Genomic DNA, 20,372 nt, shown 5'->3' with positions numbered 1-20,372 from the left:
AGCTTTGGCTGACTTGAAACACATCAACCTTTAAACACTGCGGCATGCCGTCTTATTGTGGATTAAGCAGCAAACAGAGGAAAACTAATGCCTCTGATAAGCATGGACGCCAGCTAAAAGACACCGCTGTTTACTTGCTCTTAATCCTGTTTAAGCACAAGACCTTCTGTTATCTACATAGGATCAATATTGGGAGGCTAAATCACTTCCTTCAAGCTTCCTCTGTCTTTGCTTTCCTCCTATGATGAGATGTCCCTCATTTTTCTTTTGAGGAAAGAACAGTATCCCACACTCTACCACATAAAAAGATGCATTTCCTTACCTTACTAGCAGCTTTTGAGGTTATAACCAGGCCCACACAAGCCCACGCTCATAGAACTCTATAGATTTACACAGAATTTGAACATGCCATATTTTCGGAATTCAAACTTTAATATGCTTGCAGAAGTATGCACATTTTCCTACAAAAATCAGTGCAAAACTGTGAAAAGTCTGTAGATTCCATCTGGGCCTTGTCCTAACCTTGTCTGGTAAACATGAAATGAATTCATAAGGAAAATACAGTAAAAATTATAAAAGTGGTTTGTTTCAGCATACAAAGTTAGTGAGAATAAAAAGTAGCAAGAACTTCAGATCCATTTGCCAGGCTCTGAAGGCACTTGCATGGACTTCAAGTGAATTATTTAGGAGTAGTACATCTGTTAATAATTAGTTATTGCCTCTTAAAATCACTTTCACTTTTGTTTAGTTTCCATTAACTCTGAAGTTTGTGCTCATCTAAGATTCAACTGAGTTAAATCTGTATTTAAGTAAGAAACTTAAAATTAAAATAAATAAACAAACAAACAAACAAACAAACAAATAAATAAATATAATGCAGGCCAATGAGATTCAAATAAAAAGATGCATACAAATAAAAGATGTATGCAAATATTTTGGGCCCTATCATACCCCCCGCGCAATGCGACGCAAGGAGCAGCACAAGTGTGTTTGCTAGTTTCAGTCCGACGCCGTTCGAATTTTCCCGTCCACCGTCACGTCGCTTAATTAGCAAATGCATTTGCGCCCATTTGTGCGCCCATGGGCATGCTGGTCTAAAAAAGAGGTGTGTTCAAGAGCATTGCGATTTTAAGGAGCTGAAAATAGACTGCATCATAGACCACCTCAAACCTGGTCTAAAGTCTTAATTCAATGGCGCAATATTTTTTTGTTATTTTAAGAGCGCGTTGGTAGAAAATGCGCCTCTGGGCGGGTCCACACATGTATATTAACTGACTCATCGTGCGGAGCTTTGGTGGATGCCTGCTTGTCCAGTACATTTTAACATTGCGCACGAGCAGATCGGTTTATACGCTTGAGAAGCGTTCAGCTTCAATTCCGCCATGTAAATATCGATCTGCCTTGGTGCGAGCGCATCTCTTTCTTTAAGGGAATGGGAATGGTTGGTTTATTGAACGTTACGGCATTACTTTTTCCTTCGTTAAAATAGCAAAAGTGGATTTGGACACGCCCTGAGTGCACCTGCGCCGTACACTCTACACTTTGCATTTAGATCATTAAAATAGGGCCCTTTACCATAAAACATATACATTTTTCCGTCACATGTTCCAGGTCTATTAGTTACTAAACAAATATTTGACAAATGATGACATACTATGTAAAAATCTGAGTAAAATCACAGGAAAGACAGCTACCACTGGAAATGCTGACAATGCTGTCTTCACACACTTACACGAAAGCCTTTAGCACCCATGAAAGTTTAAGCAGTTCTTTAAGACACAACAAATTAGTATTTTTAAAGTGAGCTACACAGCAAGTGGTATTTAACCACTATTAGAGCGTTCATTCTGAATATAAATGAGATATAATAGGTCCATCATCAGCATTCCAAACCAGCCAACTGCTCTAGACTAGCAAATTCAAACTTCTCTGTTAGCATGTTTTATTCATGACTCAGCATGGACACCAGGGAAGCATGTCACCATTCACCCCCCAATGTGCATACACTCGATTTTATGCTGTTCAATTGTGTCTTATCAGATCCTAAAGAATAACAAGCCTCTAGAGTAGAAATGTCTCTGATGGAAATGTTAATAATGGTTTAGCTTCTTAGAATTGGGTCTATTAATATAAATGATTCATAATCAAGTCATTGCTTTGGTTAGAATGGATAAAGACTGCTTTTAGTATTTCCTTGTACATAATTAAGAAACAGACAGCAAAAACAGTTGACCCCTATTATTAGACAGAACAAAGGCAGACCTAACATCATGAGTGAAAAACAAAGACAGTTGGGACACTTAATCTGGTATTATTTCATTTTAATTGCAGAGAATTTGATGCATCTGTGCAAATAAAGCCGTCCATAAAAACGTGCCGGCACACCTGTGTTTGTCTGTCACATCTGCGCCAGACTTATGGAGGCTAATGACAAAGCAATGCTGATCTATTCATATTCTCCACATGGATGACAGTGATCTATGTATCATGTCACTGTATTAAAAAAAAAGAAAAAAGAGAGAGAAAGAAAAAAGAAATCCCAGAAAGCATTAGGAAAAGCTCAGTGGAACATGGATAAACACACACAAAAAAAATAAATACATCAAAGATTGTGAATGGAGCCAAAAGAAAGTCTGCATATAATGCATTAGTAAATTCACAAATATAGTATTCTATGCTGATGTTATTGTGTGGTTTCTCTGTATTGTTTTTTTTCTGTTCATAAGTATATTGGATTTGCTTAACAACTAGTGCTAACAGCAAACTCTAGTACACTGTTTATGTTCTTATCAGTGTTTCTGATGCAACGGTTTTGATGTAATATACAGCATCTTGAATTAAGTTCATCATTCTTATCCCGTTGCCAAAAAGTTTGCCATGGTTTAAGCATAATCTTCACTTAAATTTGTGCTGAAGAGAAAACTGTTTGCAATTAGAGAAAATAAATCTTATTTAACTAAAGTATAGACATTTAAAAGGATTAGTTCACCTAAAAATGAAAACTAAATAGTTTCTAGTCCCCATTGGATTGGAACAACTCGAGGCTGAGTAAATGAGTTCATTTTTTGAGTGAACTCTCTTTAATCTTAAGTATATGGTGTAAAATTGGACATGTATATTTTTGCTGCAAAATGAGAGGAAAAAACAGATTATGCTATCCATGATGCTACATTTCAGTTAGGATACTGTCTTAAAAGGGAGCTTCCTTTTAAACCAGTAGACAAGGCAGGTCACTGGGTTTTCAAACCGAACTTCTGCTTTGTCTGAACACTATGCTTCTCCCTGCTCAATATGTTTTGTCTGTACCTTAACATGTTTAGCCGAATTGGGTCTTGAGAACAATTGTCTTTGCTACGGTAAATCAATACTGTGTCTATAGCACTGTCAATGACATGTCAATATTGACATGTTATGTCTGTATTTCATCTGTCCATTTGTCTCATTCCATCTGTATCATGTCACTTTGTGTATGTCTTTGTCATGTTCTGTGCTTTGTCTACCCATCACTAGCAGTGGAGAAGAGTGTTAGAGCGTCAGTCTGCAGACTGGAGGGTAGCGATCTCTCCCGAATGGCTGCCGGCCACCTGCTACAGCGTGAAGCAGCTGTGGAGGCGCTGCGGGGAGGACCTATCCCTGATTAAGCTAACTAGACTGCACTCAGTCGATTTCCCAACAGTAATGCGCAAACCATTTGTTTTTGCATCCTGTCACTTTAAAGACTAATTAGGGGAAGAGGGAGATAGCAAGAGTGATTGTGGCAGCAGTTTGGAAAAGGCAATGCAACTAAATGGCACAAAAATATTACAAATATTACCAGTAAATCTTCTGTAACAGAATTTTTCAGGTCTGATGCCAATTTTTGCCATTCTCTGAAAATACCTTATTGGTGGTTGATAACTACTGAGGTCAATAAATAAAAAAATAAATGAATGATTTTATTATATACATTACATGTATTATGCATGTATTAAGATAAAAGGTTTAGCATCACTATACTACATCATTATACTAAACTTTTTATTTCATTATTATTATTATTATTATTATTATTATTTACAGGTTCACCATGAGTTTCTTTGAGTTGTTTTGCCCCCCCCCCCCAAAAAAAAAACATACAGTATAAATCTACTAGCAAAAATGCATTAGCAAGCACTCATCCAGTACAAACCTAATCTGAGTCTGAGCATCAACTGCATGACTGTTTTGATACTCAAGTTAAAATGAAGGTCTTACACAAGGTGCAGACAGACGCCATGACCATTACAGGCCACATCTAGTGAGATAGGAGCTATGGTGCTGTCAAACACAGTCTCCACCAGTCGACCAACATGGTACAACATGATACATCAGGGACAAAGGAGACTAGATCTCCACATGGTGCATACCTTTTCTGCTTTGAAGCACAAAGTTCAGCACAGTTAAAGAGAGATCAAGTTTACTCAGGGATGGTGAGGCATGCTCACTGCGTCCTCTCTCCATTCTAATTATCTTAACTAAAGGGGAAAATGACCTTCTCTTGAACTGTAGCTTTACAGGGACTAATTCTCTTTTCCTGTGAGCGGTTTTGTTAAATGGGGCTGCTACATCGAAATCAAGAGGCCCTGCTGAACCGCTGGTTTCAAACACAGGATTTTGGCAAATGTTGCCAGAATGCAACACAAAAGCACAGTGGAAGCTAAGGTGCTCACAATGAATGCAAGGCACTAAAAAAATTCAACAAATCACCACCATTCAAACATTTGGGTTTGGTCCAATTTTTTAATGTTTTTACTTTTTGCTGACCAAGACTGCCTTCATGTACTAATATTCTACTACAGTACTAATATTATTATTTAGTGCCTAAAAAAAGTGTTATGATCAATGTTTCCTCTTCCTGCCTAATATGTTTCACAAGTTCACACTTACATATAATTAGCTGACGTATTATAATGCATATTTGGCGTACTGTCCGGGGAAGGGCTCCGAGCTCGGGAATGGCCTGAACCTAGAGTAGAGTAGCCACCCCCCGGATATAAAAGTGTAAAATGAACTCGAAGAGGAGGAGATGGGATGGAGGGGGGATGCTGATAAACCGTCAATGGAGACGGGTAAGTCAGCTGTATTTATACCCTAGTGTTGATTATCTTAAGTGTGCTCCACCTGTGCTAAGTATCTGACGTGCTACTCCCGAATCTTGTTACTGATAAAAAATTTTCTCAAGGATTTTTTGATGTCTAAAAGTTCAAAAGAACATTTAATTTGAATGAAAACATTATGTCTTTGCTGTCAATTTTGATAAATGTATCGGTAGCACTTTATTTTAGTCATGTTCCTCTTGTACATACTATGTACTTATTATAGTATGTAATAACTAGGTACTAACCCTGAACCTATCCCTAAACCTAACCCTACCCCATGTATTTACCTCGTATTACCAGAACTTTCTTAGATAAATACACTGTAAGTACACTATAAGTACATGTACTGTAACATAAAGTGCAACCAATTTATTGTGTCCTTGCTGAAGAAAAGGTTTAATTTCCTTCCAAAAAAGACAGAGCATCATAAAATACTCTGTCATGACTTACTTCATTGCACCACTCTATATTGAAACATGAAATAATGAAAAGGCCAAAAACAATGGCAATAAGAATACATCAACCACTGAAGCCACAAATGAATGACTCAGATGAACTAATTCTTTTGACTGAATTGGCACAAATTAGTTCTGTATCAATTCAAAGTGGTCCTCGAGCACATGGGCCTGTGAAAACATTTCTGTGTGCCCATGAATCTCTCTAGGTGAGTGTGTTTATGTGAGGGGACGGCATCCCTCTGTATCAGTCAGCCTCTGGGGAGCTCTAAAAGAGAGAGAGAGAGGGACAGCAAGAGACAGAGAGAGGGCTAGAAGCAGTGCCAGACTCCCTAATGAAGAGAATCTGTGTGTATTATCTGGGGACCGGCCCGGTCGGAAGCCTGATCCCCAGTATATGCCACCCAATGAACCATACACATTCTAACAGACCTCCAGATCTCCCCAATAATGCATCATTTTCCATTTTAAATCCTCAAGACAAATATCAATCCATTGCAATAATGCAATTTCATATTGCAGTCTCACGAGTGTATTTATGCACATACTCAGAAAGGTCAGCTGAGTCCAGCTGGACACATGGGTAAGGGGGTGCCTGGGAAAGGATGAGTAAACAGATAACTTGCACTTCAAACTAGTCCATTTTACCACAAAAACCAGTTCATTATAAATCACACTTAAAAAGAGTAATATTTAACCACAGAAATACATTAGAATTAAGTACAATTTATATTTACATTGTCTATAAACATTACAGACACATCCCATGGTGTTGTTTTCAGCAGGGATGGCTATTTACTTCTTAAATTAACTGGTAAAAGTCAACTGCTCATGCTTCATTTTGGCAGTGTCACATTGTCTCATTCAGTACAGATGAATGGTGTTTCTCTTTGATGTATTACCCCAGACAAAAATGGTTCAAACAGCTGCATCATCTGCAATCCCCAGAGAAAGCACAGCAAATTCAAAGTTTCTCAGATGACATACCAATATCACGCAACGTGTGATGAATGCCATGTTAAACACTGAGGAGTTTCTTTGTCTGCCAAACCTTTTCTTAGGCATGCAATGACCCAGCTTCGAGCAACTGACAAAATGAGAGCAGCATTACAAAAACCAGCATGGTTCCCTTTACTAACAGCCTGCCAATCAAAAGTAATTGACAGCAGCATGACAGATGCAGTTGGATGGAGAAGTGGGTTGGATAAAGAGCTCATATGATGGGCCCAAAATGTCTTTGTCTCTTTTCTTGTTTCATTTATTTTTTGGGGCTTTTTTTCCAGCAGAGAGTGATTTGAAAAGGCAGACGCTTCCTTTGAAGCCCAACATCGGCTGTTGGCCTGTTAACAAACAGAGACCATTTACTGTTGTAGTGCACACACAAATAAACACAGACATATACGCTCGACCCTTAGTGGGAAAAAAGCTTTTAGTCCCATTTTCACACAGTCTGTACGATCAAAGCAGACTCTTTCACAATAGCGACTGCACTGTCATCAACAGCTTATGCAGAGAAACAACAAACATAGTGAAAGGAGAAGACGAAGTGGCCACTCATTAGGTTTACTGAAAGCATCCTTCAAACACCTATGTATCCCTAGGTAAGGAAGTGCTAACAATGTGGTCGTACAATTTCTCCAGATGCATTCATGCCAAAAAATGGTGATTCCTTCCATCACAAACTGAATATATTAGCATATTTTAGTTTGTGTGAGTTGTTCAAATCAACAAAAAAGCTCCCAAACTGGAACAATTAATGGATTATTTATGTTGATAACTGTCAATATCTGTGATAATATGTTGCATAAATATATTTACAAGCATGTTTTTGGCTGTGTTTTTAGATGCCCCTACTGGTTTTCATCTACAGCCTCCCAGCAATATTGTGTCAGACATCCTAAAGCCGTAAGTGTCGGGATCATAAAATCCACAGGAAATTAAATCAGAGCTTACAACAATGTCTGACAAAAGAGCTGAATGCACACTGCTCACAAGCACACAGTTCATATGCATGAAATGGCACAAGTTCAGAAATATCTGTTGGCTAGAAACAATTTTACAATATTGTACATATTAAAACTCGATATGCATTCTTCTGAATATCAAATATTGATATTTGGAATTAATGAGAGGTTTTTCTCTCTCAAAAATCTACTTTCTACAAACCACTAGTATAGCGTCAAAACTTTTTAAACAAAATACAAAAGCAGAAGTGATGTGTACATTTGGCTCAAATCTAGCCATGCTAAATAGTCTACATGGTAAGATATAAACACACAATGACAATCAGCCTCAGAATGGAAGAGTTAGTTGTTTTAATGAGAGAAGAAGGGAGTGAAAACATGATCGTTCATAAACTGTCTGTCACAATATAAGCTATTCCAACCATAGTCTCATAGCTCAAGACTACGGACCAGACTATTTGAAATTGAGTGAAGTGAATTTGAGACCCCAATGCCACAACATAATTCTCCAAAATTAGCATTCTGTCTGAAATCACTTTCATAAATATGATACAGCATTTCAATGGATAAATCAGCTATTTTTGTGTTTGTTTGAGATCAATTCCAATGAACAACTTCCGGTAAAAAATAAAAAGGAGATCAGTTACCTGGCATGCTTCATATAGCAGTTTGTATTGCTCTTGAGGCTTCTGTAGAGTACAAACTCTGCACCCCATCATGGACAGATCACACCATTTAGTCTTTCTCTTGGAGGAGAGCAGGAACTCAGTGCGCTCCCTCCCTCTGTCTCTCTGTCTCTTGCTCCTTCACATGTGGGGCTGCCCTCTTGACCACACACCTTGTCTTTTCTCTTCCTCCTCCTTCTTCAGTGTTTCTCACTTCCTTTATTCTGTAAGCTTTACACAAGCTCTGTAGCATGAACTAACATTCATTATGAGTGTGAGCATAAAGGTCTGAGTCAGTCCTCCCTCTGGATCTGTCTGTTTTCACCAGCAACACTCTCCTACTTATGCACACCCACTTATGCATATTAAACATTTCCTCATTGCATATTCATTAGGAGGCTGTCTTACAGAGCTGCTGTGTGTACATGGTGACTTGGGTGCATTTCAGTCTGTTGAGGACATATTCATTATTCGTTCCACCTGATGCGTAATCACAAGAGCATAATGCCAACAACGGTGAATGTTGAATAGGGTCTGATAATTATGCAAATTGCAATAATCTGTGACAAGTCATTCAAATAATTGTTAATGCAACAGAAGAGGTTTTCTTTTCTTCATTAATATTGTAGGATAATAGAATTGTAAAGAATTATAAAAACAATGAGCAGAGCAAATATTCAGTTTTGTCTTTATTTCGCTGACCTTTTGCATACAGCAAGCATGACAAAAGAATAATCGGGGCAATCCTTGGGGCTTTTTCTTCCCTAATAAGTAGGCTGACAGCCAAGCAAACAAATCTACAGACCGAATGTTTTTTTTTCGCCTCATGGACCAGGCCGAGGTGACTGATGCAAAACGACACTGTGCTCCTGGTTCCCCGCTAACACGTGAGTTGCCCTTTACAGCACCATAGCTGACAATAGGGCAGTGCAGACCTGGCATCGGCCGTGTCCACCACTGTGGTGCCACTCAACCAACCAAACATAAGTGCCAATTAGAAGGATGTCAAACCATGCTGGGGCACTGTTCCATATTCACGCAAAGGGAACTATGATATAATTGAATACACTGATGGGGGATTTTTGCAAATCATTGTACAACAGGTTGCTAGTAGGCGATCTTACTCAACCATTGTAATGGATCATTTGGAAGTGAAACTCAACTCGACTTTATCACAAATTCTACCTGGAAAAGAGATTGCCAATTCTGGCTAGAAATGAATGACTGCTACCAGTGCTCCCCTTATTAATCGCAAATTTAACAACACAAACCAGTCATAACAAAAATAAATATATACAGTAATTCCAATATTTTTTTAAATATTCGGTCACAAGCTGATAAATATCAGATATTAAAATAGTAAAAATAAATAAATATTATTTCTAAATAAAGATTTCATTTTGTAATTAAATGTTAAAAATAAAAATAAAAAGTTATGTCATGAAACTCTAGATTGCGCAGGGTGATAGGTTGTAACACAGTCTGATATAATGGCATCATTATTCACGTGGCGCAGCTGATTGGTTCTTTTTGTATTAGCAGCCAATGAGCTTACTGTTCAAATATTCAAATACTCAGTTAGTGCTCACTATAGCAGTTGCCCTGCGCTTCAGAAAACCTCTGCCTTCCCCAGCTCCACCTGCATAGATCTGCTACGAGGTGATTTCATGTATGTTTTTATATGGGGTTATCTAATATGTTATATGTGCAGCAGCTGTATTTCTTACATGCTCACAGCAGCATGTCACGAATGTACTGGCTGTTGCAAGTCTCGGTACTTGCCCTTCAGCAGCAGATCTATTCCTCCAAGACCAAACACATTGACATTGCCATTTATATTACCATGCTAAACTTTCAAGAGAGTTGTCATGGCAGAACTACATTTCAATAGATTAATGGTTGACATAAATATAATCTAAATTTGTAAATTAAATATCCAATATCATCCAACATCGGCCAATGTATGGTGCATCTCGAGTGGAAATACAACGTACAGGCCAACTTAACAACAAGAGTTGATATCAATGGGTATTTAAAAAGCCAGTCAGACAAAATAGAGCATGTTATTTATTTGTGAGATGACAGCTGAATGTCTGTCCACATTCCGTACAGATGTTTTCATAAACAGGTTTTGCTCTCCAAAGATATCAATGGAATGCTAAAGGCTTGTCTTGTTGTATACTCAGGGTTTTCAGATGAGAAAGTATTATTTCAGATGTGTTTAAGCTGCCTCTTTCCTGTATGAACTTTCATCTCATTGACCGGGAATGTGTCATCAGGGAGCAGCACAGGAAGTTAGCTGGCATGGACCATCCTTTCCTACCTGCCTCTGTGAGAAAGGCTATGATGAGAACTAAACCGTATTTGTATGTATATGCTTAATCTGATGGCAGTGGAGGGATTTCCTCAGAACAGATGTTTCCATATGATATATAACTGTCCCAGTTTCCTGCCGATTCCCAGTCCAGCTCCATAGGATAATTTCTCTTCCAATGTTCACATCATTCCTGGACCATCCTGTTGTCCCCTCTCTATGTAAGCATGCATGATCCCTTCCCGGCATCTCTTGATTTTGAAATGATTGACAGCTCTGAATGTTTGAAATCAAATGATGTTATCAGAGCTCCTGGAGAAAACAAATTATGGCAAGAGGCATCATGTAGAGCAGATGAGGGTTTGGTTTATTTGAAGACATGGTATCATAATTTGGACATCTTTCTTTCTTTTCTATCTTCAGTTCCTAGAGGTAATGTTTGGTCTTGATAGGAGAGTGTATGTGTGGATTAGCCTCTGACCTCACCTCCAGCAAGAAGATTACAATCCAGGCACGACTCTCATGCATTCAAGCTTTATAAACACTTGCACAGACACAAACAGAATGACAATGACAATAATAAGAATGACAATAAGAGTAGTATTTCACTTTTCAATTGTATTTCATTTTTAATAAATTTTATTATTTAGTTTTTAATATTTATTTTTTTAATTTTTAAATATAATCTTCGATATATATATATATATACATATATATATATATATATATATATATATATATATATATATATATATATATATATATGTTGTACTAATCTGAACGATGTCTTTATTCAAATCTACTGACCACCCAACTGTGAACAAGTTAATATTTTGTAAATATTTTTGTCGTGGTAATGATTTGTTGTTGGGCCAATAGTGTATCTTCCCTCCTTTTCTGGGGAACTACTGATTTTAAATTCTGGAAAAATAAAAAAAAGAAAGAAAAAAATGGAAAGAAAGAGTAAAAAAAAAAGATTTAAAAAATTGTCCATTAGTGAAAGAAGGACTCCTTTTGCCTGAGCTAATCAAAAGAAGCAGCTCAGGTCACAGATAATGATGTTTCTTGGGGTGTCAGGAGCCACATGGGAGGTGGAGGAAGGGCCAGAGGGGAGGTGAGCTGACAGGAGGGGGCCGGCGGCTACATCATCCCCACTTTAATTAAGACAACATCAGCGCTGAGAGAGCAGTGTCCTCCTGCTCTGGGTCTAAGCTCTGATGCAAACATTCATATTCATTGCCTGTTCTTCCAGATTTCTCGCTGTGGTCCCATTGGACCAGTTTAACAGTTGTCTTTGTTGATGTTTTAACAGCCACAACAGGGGGCCGAGGAGATCACAGTAGCATGAATTATTCGTCGAAAACAACACTTTTAATCCAAATATAAGGAGGTACTTGCATTCATTTCAGGCTGAATTTCACATTGTTAAAACAGCTTATATGCCATAGTGGAGACTTTTTTCAAATACTCAACAAATTTTGACAATACATTTCCCAGTTACCAAACGAGTTTATCATTTCAAGCCTTGACATCCATTATACAGCCTTTAAAAAGAAGAAGAAGAAGAAAAAAGGCAAATTAAACACCAACAACATAATGCTGTATTAAACACACAATGACAATTGGCATCCACACACACACACACACACACACACACACACACACACACACACACACACACACACACACACACACACGCACACACACACACATACATCTATCAGTCATTACATTCTTGTCAAGGCGACTACGGATTATTTGATCAGTATTTTTATTTTATTTTTATTAAACATGAATTTTAATCATTTTTTTATGTAGATCGCTGTAGATCAGAGTTTAGTCTAGGTCTGGTTGGGAGTTAATGGAGCCATGCCCTGGCATTTCTGCTGCACCACTAGGCTAAATGTCACACTATCACTCTCTCTATCGGACAGTTTAAGCTCTGCAAGGAAGAGAAAAAGAGATTCAAAGGTGCTCATCACACTTTTATAGCAGAGTAGAGTTTAAAGAGCAAGAGGCTGTTAGACACGGTGGGGGAGGAGAGGACACTGCAGTGATGGACAGACACCAGATGATGAGGGGAAACTCTGGAAGCACTTATAACAGTCTCTGAAATTTGAAATGACTCTCGTCCACTCTTAATAACACGACTGAGGTGAGACCCTTTGAGCACGGCCCCGAACTCCCAACTTGGATGCAGTTAAATGCAGAGCTCAAATTCATACATAACATACAGTCAGCTGTTCATTATTGCAAAAACATAAAGAATATTAAACTTAAGATAATATGACACTGAACTGATACATTTAAGATAATATGACCCCTCAAAACCTTCATGTACTTATACATACATATACATTATTTACATGTATGTATGTGCAATAAATGGAACTCCATAAACTCTTAAAAATGGTTTAAAAAACGGTGGTATGCAATGCAAAACTGATTCTGATGTTTTTAATCACAAGTAACATTAGCAACGAGAGAGAGAGAGAGAGAGAGAGAGAGAGAATACAAATCCTGTCTGTCCTCTTCAGAAGGCATCAAGAAATCTCAAAAACATGGCCACAAAAGCACACACCTGAAATTATTAGACACCACCAACTATTTGGAAGGATTTTTTTTAGTGACAAAGCCACAAAAAGGCCTAGAATGGGGTCGAGGACTATCAGTTGTAGTAAATGAACAACTGATAGTGAAAAGCTGTCAGACTCCACACTGAGAGGATAAAAACGGATTTAGTTGTGAATAATAAATTGCCAGAGGTGATGACAGTGGTGGGTCTTAACCAAGCCCCAACCTCCCTCTCTCTCTCGTGAAGCCAATAAGGAAGTGACTAAAACTGTAATTCATCGACTGGCTGCAAAAGGGAGTCAGTCCCATAGACTGCCCATGTTAAAATGCCCCACATTACAGCAGAAAAAAAACATGTTTACAGCCTGGTGCAAAAAATTATTTTGGTCTAAATAGCTAATTTTCCCCTTCATGACAATTGTGAAGGGGTGAATTTTTTTTAGTGGTGGGCACAGATTAATTTTTTTAATCTAGATTTATCTCACTGTGATCTGGAAATTAATCTAGATTAATCTAGATTAATCTAGATTACAATGGCTCATTCAAATTCTGCCGAAGGCATTCAGAATATGTGTGTTACCCAAATAAAATTGACAAACAGTAAGTCTTTGAGAAGGGGTTTATCAAGCTAGGTGGTGCATTAGAAAAGGGGCTCATCTCCTGTTTCCAAAATGCATCACAAAGTGCTTGAAAAAGCTGTAAACTAATTCCACATTGCACAAGGTGCAAACAACCTTACGCCTGTTTCACACCAATGTTTAAGTTTTTTTCCAAGTTTGTAGGTGTCAAGGTACAGAAACCAAAAAATTAAATGTAAAATAGCACTGGATAGTCTTCAATGTAAAAATGAAATATACAATCAAACCTTAACCTTAAACCTTATTCAGACACCTTCAACATTTCTCACATTATTACAGTTTTGCTATATATATCAAAAATTATATCTGGTGTCTGAATAATTTTTGGTTTGACTGTTAAAACTACAAAGTAATTCAGTCAAGAGCAGTGAGTGATTTTCTTTCATTTTCTTGGATTAACATTACAGCAGCCAGTAGCTAAATTAGGCGCGGTCACTTTAAGAGACGATGAATGCATCCAATATAATACATATCCCATTTTTTTCCTCAACTGTTTACTTTCACTTAAGAAATAACTGACAGTTTGTTCGAGCATAATTTCCAAGACGGATATTTTGACGTATTTTGTATGTATTAATATTGTATGTATGCATAAATAAGCAAATTCGATGTTCAAGTGTTTTGAGACGCCTTTCTCTGCGTGAGCCCTGAACACCAGAACACCACGAGTACTGAATTGGGCTCTTTCACATCTTTTTGTTTGTTCAAACTGCAGTTTGTATTTGTTAGTTCAGGTGCAGGAGGGACTTCGATGAGAACTTCGCAGAAGAGAGCTCGGTTTACTGTCGCTGTCCGTAATACGCGTCTCTCTCTCCGCGTGCGCACCGAACACAGCGTAAGAGTAACCAGCTACTCTGTTCAGCTTTTCCGCGTCTTGTGTTTGGATGCTTTAATGTTTAAATCGACGAGCGGTAAGGCTTAAAAACATGTGAAAAAGATAAGCTTACGTGACGATGCGCAGCAGTGGTCCGTCAACTGTCCTGAGCATCTTTTTAGGCTGGCCTCAGCCAGTCGGTTATATAAAATATCAAGGTGAAAGTCATCATAGCTTGCTTAGTATAGACCCAGCTCTCAACCCAACTTTGAGAATAGATTAACAGCGATATTTTTTTTTATCGCCCGATAAGAGTCTCGCGTTAACGCAGCACGTTAACGCCGATAATGGCCCACCACTAATTTTTTTACAACTCATCCGTTTAAATTATATTAAGACTTAAAGTTCTGCATAATTAAGGGCGTGGCCACTTGAGTGAAAGGTGGATTGCCGCTGCAGGCACTGCCGTCGCGCTAGGTGGGCGTGGCTTCAGTAACTAGCTCCCGCCTTTTTGCCCATTTTTGATTGTCCGGGAGAGTCGCGTGGTGACGCGCTGCCAAGATGGCGATGGCCTGCTCTGTACACTTTAAGCTTCAAAAACAGACTTCAGGAGTCTACGGGTGATGTCACGGACACTACATCCATGTTTTTATAAAGTCTATGGTCTTAACTGATGTAAGATCATTCTCAGCCTCTGATTGGCAAATCTACAGTCGTGGCCAAAAGTTTTGAGAATTACATAAATATTGGAAATTGGAAAAGTCGCTGCTTAAGTTTTTATAATGGCAATTTGCATATACTCCAGAATGTTATGAAGAGTGATCAGATGAATTGCATAGTCCTTCTTTGCCATGAAAATTAACTTAATCCCCAAAAAACCTTTCCACTGCATTTCATTGCTGTCATTAAAGGACCTGTTGAGATCATTTCAGTAATCGTCTTGTTAACTCAGATGAGAATGTTGACGAGCACAAGGCTGGAGATCATTATGTCAGGCTGATTGGGTTAGAATGGCAGACTTGACATGTTAAAAGGAGGGTGACGCTTGAAATTATTGTTCTTCCATTGTTAACCATGGTGACCTGCAAAGAAATGCGTGCAGCCATCATTGTGTTGCATAAAAATGGCTTCACAGGCAAGGATATTGTGGCTACTAAGATTGCACCTAAGTCAACAATTTATAGGATCATCAAGAACTTCAAGGAAAGAGGTTCAATTCTTGTAAAGAAGGCTTCAGGGCGTCCAAGAAAGTCCAGCAGTCTCCTAAAGAGGATTCAGCTGCGGGATCGGATTGCCACCAGTGCAGAGCTTGCTCAGGAATGGCAGCAGGCAGGTTTGAGCGCATCTGCACGCACAGTGAGGCGAAGACTTTTGGAAGATGGCCTGGTGTCAAGAAGGGCAGCAAAGAAGCCACTTCTCTCCAAAAAAAAAACATCAGGGACAGATTGATCTTCTGCAGAAAGTATAGTGAATGGACTGCTGAGGACTGGGGCAAAGTCATATTCTCCGATGAAGCCCCTTTTCGATTGTCTGGGGCATCTGGAAAAAGGCTTGTCCGGAGAAGAAAAGGTGAGCGCTACCATCAGTCCTGTGTCATGCCAACAGTAAAGCATCCTGACACCATTCATGTGTCGGGTTGCTTCTCATCCAAGGGAGTGTGCTCACTCACAATTCTGCCCAAAAACACAGCCATGAATAAAGAATGGTACCAAAACACCCTCCAACAGCAACTTCTTCCAACAATCCAACAACAGTTTGGTGAAGAACAATGCATTTTCCAGCACGATGGAGCACCGTGCCATAAGGCAAAAGTGATAACTAAGTGGCTCGGGGACAGGAATGTTGAAATTTTGGGTCCATGGCCTGGAAACTCCCCAGATCTTAATCCCATTGAGCTTGTGGTCAATCCTCAAGAGGCGGGTGGACAAACAAAAACCCACTAATTCTGACAAACTCCAAGAAGTGATTATGAAAGAATGGGTTGCTATCAGTCAGGATTTGGCCCAGAAGTTGATTGAGAGCATGCCCAGTCGAATTGCAGAGGTCCTGAAAAAGCCAACACTGCAAATACTGACTCTTTGCATAAATGTCATGTAATTGTCATTAAAAGCCTTTGAAACGTATGAAGTGCTTGTAATTATATTTCAGTACATCACAGAAACAACTGAAACAAAGATCTAAAAGCAGTTTAGCAGCAAACTTTTTGAAAACTAATATTTATGTAATTCTCAAAACTTTTGGCCACGACTGTAATATGTCTTCAGCCCTGGCTGGGTTTCAGTGAACAGTCATCTGCCCTCGCCGGTACAAAGCGGAATTAACGACTATAATAAGGGCATTAAAATCAGGGCCTAACCTTTGCCACAATAAAACCTCCTCACTCGCAAACCCAAGTCTAATAAAACAATATTTACGGTTCATTATCTAAATGCCATGACATTCCTTTACGGAGCTAACTCCCAGTGCTTGTCACCACTACTATTAGATGGGATATTAAAATATTTCATATTTAGCCCATGGCTCTTAATGCACTAAGAGCAAATTTTATCAAGCATTTTACAAAAGCACAGCTGCTGCTCGATCAGTTTTAGAGTCACTGTATCGAAATATATGAATCAACAATGCCTGATCTTAAATTAGTACAAACATGATTTGGACCTGTAATTGTCAAATGAGGCGATTTACAAATTTAAACCTTGGTGTGCCAATCAGGGGTCCTCGTGAGATACAGTAGAACTTGTTATCTTAATTTAGCATATGCAAAGTGAAATATTTAAAAATACAAGTAAGATCTTAGTTGAAATATCACAAACAGGACAGCAGGGGCCATTGAGGTTACACACAAACCTTGTCAACATCTGAACAAGACCAGTCAGAGATGATTTTATGGAAAAAGGGAAGATAAAAATAATCTTTTTAGTCTTTCAACCATTTATGAACTGCAAGCCGATCAGGGAATTTCAAGGAGATACGTCCTCTTCAACAGGCTTTAGAGATTACCTCTGACACACCTTTTACATTTCTACTCTGATTACTTATTTTTGGGAATAATATATATATATATATATATATATATATATATATATACAGTACAAACCAAAAGTTTGGACACACCTTCTCATTCAAAATTTAAAGAGTTTTCTTTATTTTCATGACTATGAAAATTGTAGAGTCACACTGAAGGCATCAAGGGCTATTTGACCAAGAAGGAGAGTGATGGGGTGCTGCGCCAGATGACCTGGCCTCCACAGTCACCGGACCTGAACCCAATCAAGATGGTTTAGGGGTGAGCTGGACCGCAGACAGAAGGCAAAAGGGCCAACAAGTGCTAAGCATCTCTCGGGGAACTCCTTCAAGACTGTTGGAAGACCATCTCAGGTGACTACCTCTTGAAGCTCATCAAGAGAATGCCAAGAGTGTGCAAAGCAGTAATCAAAGCAAAAGGTGGCTACTTTGAAGAACCTAGAATATGACATATTTTCAGTTGTTTCACACTTTTTTGTTATGTATATAATTCCATATATAATTCCACATGTGTTAATTCATAGTTTGATGCCTTCAGTGTGAATCTACAATTTTCATAGTCATGAAAATAAAGAAAACTCTTTGAATGAGGTGTGTCCAAACTTTTGGTCTGTTCTGTAATTTTTTTTTTTACACACACACACACACACATACATATATATATATATTAGGGATGGGACGATAACCGGTTTTATCGATAACCGTGATAAAATGTGCTGAAGGTTAGTAATATCGTTTAAAAATGAATTATCATTAAAACCGTGTTTGATTATCGCGGTTTTAATAACTCACTATTAAATCATGTCCAGCCAGCAACAGTCTGACGCAAGCGCAGCGCACAATGTTTTTTTGGAGAAGGAATGGCGAAAGTCAGTGACTTTTCTATGCTTTTCTATGCTTCTACACTTTTCATTGTAAGGAAGGAAATGCCACAGAATTTAATCTTTCTTTAAATTAAGTGCATAGAGTTGCTTGTTTTATTAGTTGTTTGTTGATTATTAAATATAAAACTTGCTGAAATGTTTTCAGTCTGAGCATCAACTATTTTTGAACACTTTCATCTCGTTTCAACAAAACCGTGATAATATTGATAATCGTGATAATTTTAGTCACTATAATCGTGATATTAAATTTTCATACCGTCCCATCCCTAATATATATATATATATATATATATATATATACATATATATATATATATATATATATATATGTAAAAAAATATATATATATTTATGTAAAAAAAAAAATATATATATATAGCCCATTTGTCTTTCTACGCTGAAAGCGAAAATGTGCACATGACAATCACAGCCAATCTGAACATTTCCTATTAAATGTTAGAACTGCTCTTAAATGCATCAACATTTGCATCAGCTCACTTTGTGCAATCACATTTCCTGCCTGTTTGTCTTCAGACAGATCCACTCGAGACAATGCAAATCTCGTTAGCGAGATGTTTTAAATTGGATAACCTGTCAAAGTATAATAAGATAACAATCAAAGTGCAATTTATCAAATCTTCACCTCGGATTTGCCTTTCTGTATTGAAAAACCATCGTCTTAGGGATCAGACTGCAGTCTCTAATCATTTTAGCACAAATGAAAAATTCATTTGTAACAATTGCCATTATTTAAATGTCTAATTTTCTAAAAGGTTATCCAACCTTACATTGACTTCTTAAGAAAATGCATGAAAAAGGATCTGGTTGACCCATGCATGGAAGGATTTCTGTCGAATCAAATGTATCATGAAGCACACCTAGGTTTTTGTTAAAAAAACATATTCTGATTAAACAGCCTTATTATTACATCAATGCTAATGACGCAAAGCGGTGTGTGGTAAGAACTAAGCTCTTTGAAGATGGTTTTCAAAAGCAGAAGAACAGTGACAAATGCTAATCAAGTCATTTGGGAGCTTTTAAGTGTATTTGTTGTTACTTTCAAAGGACAACCTCCAGCCACAAAGACGTTTCCCCATTAGCGAATGCCACAGTGTTCCCTTACTCCAGGGTTATTAGCGTGGCTCTAATTCTCTAAGAGCTGTTGTCTGATCATTTTACCCTAGTCTTCCCGTGACCCCTCTTTCAAGGGCTGAGAATGGGAGGAAATGGTCTTCTGAGGCTTTTAAACAGTCCCCAGGTCCTATAATTTTCTTCCAATTCCAAATTAATTTGTGCCAAAATACTCTGCAAATGCTGACATTATGGCATACAATACTATGGAGTGTGCAAAAGACAGAGAGAGTGTTTTGCAAATAGAAAACTGAGCATCTAAACCAATGTCTCAAATGATATGTGCCACACAACTGCCGAAACAAAAAAAGTTCAATTCCTAAAGGGAGACAAAATCATACTGTCTGTGTGCTACCAGACTGATAAATCCTAATGAGCGTGTTAGGGCATTACACTAGTTAGATATAAAATATTGTATAGTTTTTATACTGTCTGAGAAATCACAGCGAACAGTTTGGCAAATTTTGGTATATGCAGACTTGTGACTTGTATGAAAAAATACACCCCTCTTATAAACACCTGAAAAGAGGCCAGACATACAAATGTGATTTTTTTTTTGTAAGTTGTAAAAATAAATGTTGCAGCATGTTTTATGTTCATGTTTAAATGAACGTGTTACCATTTCTCTGTACTGAACTGAAATTTAGTAGCAATTTCTGAATGCATGTATATCTGTGTGTGTGTGTGTGTGTGTGTGTGTGCAAATACCACTTAAATTACTTAGTTTTAATAGATTTTATAATAATTTCTTACACAAAGTATTAATAATAAGGTAATGTATTGTAATATTTA

At 37.9% G+C, this 20,372-nt stretch overlaps 1 protein-coding gene across 4 annotated transcripts in view; it reads right to left on the bottom strand.

Annotated features, from left to right (window-relative positions):
- The window catches only part of LOC132151647 (E3 ubiquitin-protein ligase PDZRN3-B-like), a 98,568-nt gene that overhangs the window by 8,742 nt on the left and 69,454 nt on the right, over positions 1-20,372 (bottom strand). The window contains exon 1 of one of the 4 annotated variants that reach the window (XM_059559913.1): positions 8,184-8,495. The exons of the other annotated variants lie outside the window; for them this stretch is intronic. Coding sequence (XP_059415896.1) covers positions 8,184-8,255 — 72 coding nt within the window. The 5' untranslated portion in view covers positions 8,256-8,495. Of the gene's footprint in view, positions 1-8,183; positions 8,496-20,372 lie in introns of those variants that run through there. 4 annotated transcript variants of the gene reach the window in all.

This window comes from Carassius carassius, chromosome 10 (assembly GCF_963082965.1).
Source record: "Carassius carassius chromosome 10, fCarCar2.1, whole genome shotgun sequence".
In the NCBI taxonomy this organism is placed as follows: Eukaryota; Metazoa; Chordata; class Actinopteri; order Cypriniformes; family Cyprinidae; genus Carassius; species Carassius carassius.
This window is presented reverse-complemented; position numbering and strand designations above follow the sequence as displayed.